We start from the raw sequence: 7,036 nt of genomic DNA on the forward strand, positions 1-7,036 counted from the left end.
AAAAGAAAAAAAAATTGTGAATACTCAACTGACTTAGTCCCAGTATAAATATTTTATGTTTATAGAAAAACTTATATAAGTGATTGTTTTTTTTATAAACTTTGAGCAAAAATATGGCTAAAATAATTTCTTTTCTTGCTTCTCTGATAATTATCCTTGCAATATTTACCCAAAAAATCAATGCTGTCGATTACACGGTGACCAACAGGGCCGTAAACACCCCTGGCGGTGCCCGTTTCAACCGAGATATTGGTGCACAATATAGCAAACAAACATTGGCAGCAGCCACTTCCTTCATATGGAACATTTTCCAGCAGAACTCTCCTGCTGACCGCAAAAACGTGCAAATAATTAATATGTACGTCGATGACATGGGTGGAGTAGCTTATACTAGCGGCAACGAGATTCATGTTAGCGCCAGGTATGCTTAAAAGTTGATTCAATAAATAAGAACTGATGCACGTGATGAAATTTCAACTGTGCCACATAAATTCATGTTTTGTAGGTACATTCAGAGTTACTCTGGTAACGTCAAAAGAGAGATTACTGGAGTACTATACCACGAGAATACTCACATTTGGCAGTGGAACGGGAATGGACGGGCTCCAGGTGGATTGATTGAAGGGATTGCTGATTATGTGAGGCTCAAAGCTGGTTATGCACCTAGCCACTGGGTGAAACCAGGGCAGGGTGATCGATGGGACCAGGGATACGATGTGACTGCTCGATTTCTTGATTATTGTAACAGCTTGAAAAGTGGGTTCGTAGCACAGCTTAACAAGAAGATGAGAACTGGATATAGTAATCAGTACTTTGTTGACTTGATGGGAAAGACGGTTGATCAACTTTGGAGGGATTACAAAGCTAAATTCCCCACAATGAATGAACTTGTTTTATTAGACCAAATATGAAAAATATTATCTAAATGTCTTTGTACAAATTCAAGGCTATATGTGTTGTTGAATAATAATAATAAGCACAAAGGATTAACTACAAGTTATCTCACTCATATGACTTAATTATGAAGCTACAATATAATTTATCCAACTATTGTTTCCTCTTTTATATGTTTAGTTAAATGTCCACAAAATAATGTTGCCTGGTACTTCTCCATGCCTTCAAAAGATTATAGGATTATTTCCATGCCTTCAGATATCCATAGCAAATAAGTAGAAGCATGTCACCATAAAAGCAAAGTCATGCTAGCTGGAGTGAGTTACCAAGATCGACTAAATAGAACAGAATGTGAAAATATATGAAGTTGGTGCTGAAATAAACTGGAAATGATAATGTTCCTCCACCAATAGAATGACAATTGAGCAAAGAAAACTCACCATTTTATGCATAATGTATACCTAAAAGGGGATTATTTATTGTCAATATGCATTTTATATATCTTAATAGACTCCAAAATGCTTAGTCATAAAGCAAACATATCAACGCTTAGTCAAAAGGCCAACATGTTACATGATCATCCATTTTAACTTAAGACATTACTGCAACTGAACTTGCTCAATTGTGGAAACAACTTCCTCAATACTCTTGATGTTTCGTCTTTCTTTCAGAAGCTTCTTTGCACAGCTGAGCGCTTGTCGTTCACAATCAGCTCGTTTGGCAACATCCTTGATTGATTCAAAATCTTCTACATGAGCCACTCCAACTATTCTCCTGTGTATTATTAAGAAAATAAGACATTCAATCACATGCACCAAGACTTCAGAACTTTCTTGGGATTAAGAAGAACATTGGTCTTGAGTTGCGGAACAAGACTTATTGCTTGACATGAATGTATGTTATTCCTAAAAGAACTTATTTGGCATTATATTTAGCATTGCATCTTGTCCACCTTCATAAAGAAACACACACATACATCTGTATACATACGCACACACACATGACACGTATATAATTGTTCATTGAGCACCTTTGTGCCGTCTGAGTTACCAAAATTGTCGTGGGAATCAAGCTACTTGCTTTCTTCCCTGTGCAAGGGGTTGTTAAATTTAATTATTATTTTTATTCTAAAAAAGGCATAGAGAGAGAAAATGCATAGAAGCAAGATTAGAAAACAAGAATTCACCAATCACCTTATCATTTTAGCAGCACCAAATCCAAGGGTGTCCTCAAAGAGTTCTTTCATATATTTCTGCTTTACCAGTTGTCGAAGCTCAGTATTATTGTATATTTCAGGAAGATATGCCTCACCAGGACCATCCTTGTGCTCATCCCAGAGTGCAAGAAACTTTTGGTGAAAGAGGTTCCAAGTCTCTGTTATTGTCTTCAAAATCCAAAGTTTATATGACTGAAAACAAACAAGTTCACAAGTGCCAAAAACTTTATATGTCAGTGCATTCTTGACTTCTCAAATATTGAAGAAAGAAACAAATGTCAAATCTACCAAATCCATAATCACATCAACATGTCCTCACCGGATAAAAAATCTAATACAAAAACCAATAAGATGAGGAATGCATCACTAAAATTTAAGCAAGAAGCAATGGACAGCAGACGTGAAAGGAAAATAAAGGTGGTCTGATCTCTCACTTTTGTCCATCCCTCTAATTTAAGACCTTATCTGTAGGGAGACTAGGGTGTGACCTGCTAACTTTTGTTCACAACGCAGATAGTTTCTTTTCATACTCAATCATTGCAGAATTCATCAGAGCATATGAAGGTTATATAAGGATCTTTCATCTCACAGGAAGTTAATTTGAACATGTTTAAAGAATTTAAAAGTCAAGAAACCACACTTGAAAAGATTACATATTCAGAACACTTATTATGAACTCGTTGAAATCTCTAGATGAATATTTAAATTTATAATCATATCTTTGGAAGAGTAGCCTAAAGACAAGCCTCAATTTCTCGTGATGACATTAGGACATGTATCTTTTTTTAAAAAAAAAAACTGGTTTCTGGCATACAAAGGCCTTTTCTATGAATCAAGGAGATTGCAGTCGTAAAAACAGAGAACAAAAAGGCAAATGTTGCAACAGATATACCTTGCGGTCATTGGCCTGATCTGCATGTCCATCTTGGGAAAAGTACGCCAGAATTAGATTTCCAATAAATGCTCCAATATCAAAACCCATTGGCCCATAGAAAGAAAATTCTGGGTCAATTACTTGGGTTGAATCGTGAGTGACCATCAAAGAACCAGTATGGAGATCACCATGTATAAGAGCTTGGGCTCTCTCACAAAACCTGTAAAGTATTAAATAAAGATTGTTGTGATTTTCCAGCTAAAGAAATCAAAAACAGAAAAAAGTCAAACAAATCAGTTAGATGCACTAAAGCAACATCTTCAAAGAATCACAAACGTACTTGGATTTAAGCTCAGCAACTTCAATCTTCAAACCATTATCGTTGCGAACTGCCTCAGCATCGGCATCAAGATAAGGAGATGTACAGCGATTATATTCTGACACTTTGTAGGGGTCCGAGAAGACAACCTGCTCAGTGAGCCTACACAACTCGACGTTTCCACAAAACTCAGCAACTGCAAAAATGAATAGAAGTCAAAATCAAATAGAAATAATAGTCATGGCCATGATATAGCTCGCCAGTGGCCATCAAAAACCAAAAGTAAATAGTTCTAATCCATAATAATGAATTGGCTCTGGAATGTGCCAACAGAAGCCACTCATCATATACATACACCCTTATAAGGCTGAAGATATGTGTAAATGCTATGAGTGAGTGTAGGTGAGGCTTGAGGTGTTGTACTGCATTTGAAATGAAAAGGGCATGTGGCTGTTTTAAAATGAATGAGAGGGAAAAGTTTTAGGAATAACACTTTGGACCTGGCACTTACTAACTGAATTCCATACATTAGTATGGATGTTAGTGACAATTAGGTGGTTAGCTGAACTTGTATAGATAATTGTAATTCTAATCCACAAGTCATTGAATCAGAATCTCAGATATTTTGGCCAAAGATTCGCATTTTCCCTTTTGTTCTCCTTTTTCTTGTCCGCCATTACAAATCTCTGAAGCTCAAGAACTGTAACAGTACAAAAGACCATACACTTGAACTTGTAGAACTGTAAACACTTGCAAGGACTTGAACCAATTCTGTAAGATAGCTAAACCAACTTAGCAGGTACCCAGTGCAGTAGTTGAGGTGCATCCAAGCAGGCCGGACACCATCGTTGTCAAAAAGAATATATAGGCAAATAGATAGCTCGACCAACTTTCAGATTTGATCATGAAGTGGTTTCTGATCTTTTGACTAACTATATTCATCCTCAATAAAAGTACTGCCTCACTAAAAGACAGGGACAGTAACAATGACAAAGTATCAGTCGGAATGCACCACAAATGCAAGTTATTATTGATGACAAGTGCAGCAATGCCACACCGATGTTTCCCTTTCCTTAACATGGAGGATGAGATGAGCAAGTTAAGATGTATTAATGAGCTAAAAGATCCAGATTTTGAATTGGCAATGTCTATTATCATGGCTATAAATGACAGTGACAAAAAGCTGGCTGACACAGAGCTCATCACCGCAAGTTTAAATCAGAAATAGATAAACTGTTAATCACCAGATGAACTTTGTTGATTAAAGTGCAAAAGCTCTCCTGGTCAAACTCTGATTTCTAATAAGCCATGTTGCTCGGACTCTACAAAAATGGTCGGATTCTCCAAAAGTAGCTTATTTTTGAAGAATCCGACATGAGTGCAGCATCGAAAAAATGAAGAGTCCACGCAACTTAGCTGATAAGTGGCCCCAAGGATACAACTTTTACTAAACAAGGAGAAACCAGAGCACATGCTTCACAACCAATATCTACCATTTTTACCAGAAGTTTAGATAACTTTCAGTAATGTCGCTTACCTTCACTAATATAGCTCAACCATTGTAAGAAGTATGATTATAGAACAACCAATCATGTAAATTCACACAACTGACATCTATCCATCTAAACTGAAACTTTTGTGAACAACTTCATAAAGCCTAATGCATAAACAACACAGGTGCCATTGAGATTAATATGCAGTGTCATTGATATTAATATGGCTCACCTGCACGTTTGTGATCCGTTGTCGTAAGATAAAGCAGGGAGGTGAAAAAAAGAGTCTTTGCCATATAGTCTGAAATGTGTTGTGCAAGCAATGGATACTCAACCCCAGCAATCAATCCCTTCCTCAATATAATATGAGGAGGTTCAAGGTAGCGCATACCAATCAAACACATAGTCCTGTCAAAATGGTAAACTTCAGGTACATGCTCAGGAGACAGACGAGCATGCTCTTTTAGTGCAGTGGCTTCAAAGTAAGCACGTTCTTTTGCCATTGGCCATGACTCTCCTATGCATCGAATATAAGGAAGAGCCTGCATACACAATCCCCATTTAGAAACATAAACAACATAATAGGAAAAGTGTTTAGTTGCCATTCAATAGGGGAATCCCTAAGTTAATTTGGGGGGAAAAATATTGAATAACTTGAAAACTCCATAGCCCAGCATTGACTACGAGTGGACTAAACGATGAAGAATAATTATCCTATCAGAAAAGGATGAAGGGCACCTGTTTGATGACAATCGAACCAGATGGGGCAACAACAATATAGACAAAGTTGAGATTTCCATCACCAACTTCCTTGATTTCAAGTTTATCGAACTGTTTTCCCAAAATTGAAACCAAAGAAGGAGTCGATTTTATGTACTCCACTAGTGACTTCTCGTCCAACGGCCTGAACCCATCAGATGCCATTGTTGATTTGGGGCAAAGGGGAGGCACGAGTAAAATGCTGCTTTTTTTTATTTTTGTGTCATTAATAGTTGGAAAGTATTTAGGTTGACCTGAATATCAACGACGCATGTACCATGCCTAGCTATTGGCTATATTGAGTTTTTGTAGTTACATTGTACCTGGTCATCTTTCGTATAAATATAGGAGATTCCCAACTCTTAGCTTAATTTCTAAGCTTTCTCACAAAGAAATTAAGTTTTATATATGACTATTTAAATTTAACTAATTTTAACTTGTGGTAGTATATTTAGTTATTTTCCAATATGTATTACTTAGTGCTTATCAGAAGAATTACTTGTAATTCAATTTCAAATAAGCCTAAAGAATAGAATTATCCAAATTCAAACGTTTTGGATAAGGAGGCGACTTTCAATTAAAAATAAGTTGGGTTAATCCATTTGTTTGGTCTAAGACGTTAACTAATTCATTTGTTGTTGCTATTCTACCGATTAATTTTTCTGTTGTATTTCAAATTTCATTTTCCCTTGATCTTTTAGCTTGGAAAAAGTGGTTCCTTAGGGCTTAGGCTCCAGGCTCTACAAATCTATCCAAGCTTATGTATTTCTTTGGCTTTCATTTGTAAAATGTTATTTGATCGGAGAAATTGACATATCAATTGTAATGTTTTGTGTATTAACTGTTTATTTACTTCTTAGCTATTAAATAGGAGTAGTATTATTATGATCAATGTAGTTTTATAAGTTTAGAGAATAATTATTTTAATTTTTTCCTGTTACTATTAACACATTATAAGGGTTGAATTTATTAAATTAGTGCTCAAAGATCAGTTAGTTGTTTAGCATGATTCCAAGCATACAACCAATCAATTCAAATACATGATAGGTCTTTACAAACATGATTATCAGTACATCATAGTTAACTTATATATATTTTGACCTTAATTTATCACTTAATTATAGTATGCTAGTATGACTTGATATAAATATTCGTTACCGATAAATTTTGATTTTTTTTCTCGAGCAAATTATTCACAGCGAGATTTTACTTTTAACTTTGTAAGATGTGGAAAGCCATTATTGCCACAGAAAATGAAATTGACATTACACTCATCTTTTCAAAATGGACCGGCCCAATTCAGCCTAGCTCTATGAGGCCATAGGCTAGAGGGAAAGAGAAAGTGAAAATTTTATAATTGATATTCAGTGGCGGATCTAGGATTTAGAATCCGTGGGTGCCAAATAGACTTATCGATTAACAATTATAAAAATAAAATAAAAATGTGCCAGCTGTTTTTCCTTAAAAAAGCATGCTTGAAG

General features: G+C 35.7%; 2 protein-coding genes across 2 annotated transcripts; one reads left to right on the forward strand and one right to left on the reverse strand.

Moving 5' to 3' along the window:
- Positions 1 to 112: 112 nt before the first annotated feature.
- On the forward strand, positions 113 to 993 carry LOC102601131 (uncharacterized). The gene is made up of 2 exons (XM_006346295.2): positions 113 to 421; positions 506 to 993. Exons 1-2 carry the CDS (start codon positions 114 to 116, stop codon positions 909 to 911), a joined length of 714 nt encoding a protein of 237 aa, XP_006346357.1. The 5' UTR covers position 113; the 3' UTR covers positions 912 to 993.
- A 259-nt stretch (positions 994 to 1,252) lies between these two features.
- LOC102601472 (methylthioribose kinase) lies at positions 1,253 to 5,860 on the reverse strand. Its single transcript, XM_006346296.2, has 6 exons — positions 5,535 to 5,860; positions 5,029 to 5,338; positions 3,325 to 3,499; positions 3,003 to 3,204; positions 2,088 to 2,302; positions 1,253 to 1,668 (listed from the first exon to the last, which is right to left on the reverse strand). The coding sequence occupies exons 1-6, from the start codon at positions 5,718 to 5,720 to the stop codon at positions 1,494 to 1,496; spliced, it is 1,263 nt and encodes a 420-aa protein (XP_006346358.1). The 5' UTR covers positions 5,721 to 5,860; the 3' UTR covers positions 1,253 to 1,493.
- Between the last annotated feature and the right edge of the window lie 1,176 nt (positions 5,861 to 7,036).

Source organism: Solanum tuberosum, unplaced genomic scaffold (assembly GCF_000226075.1).
Source record: "Solanum tuberosum cultivar DM 1-3 516 R44 unplaced genomic scaffold, SolTub_3.0 scf00073, whole genome shotgun sequence".
Lineage (NCBI taxonomy): Eukaryota > Viridiplantae > Streptophyta > Magnoliopsida > Solanales > Solanaceae > Solanum > Solanum tuberosum.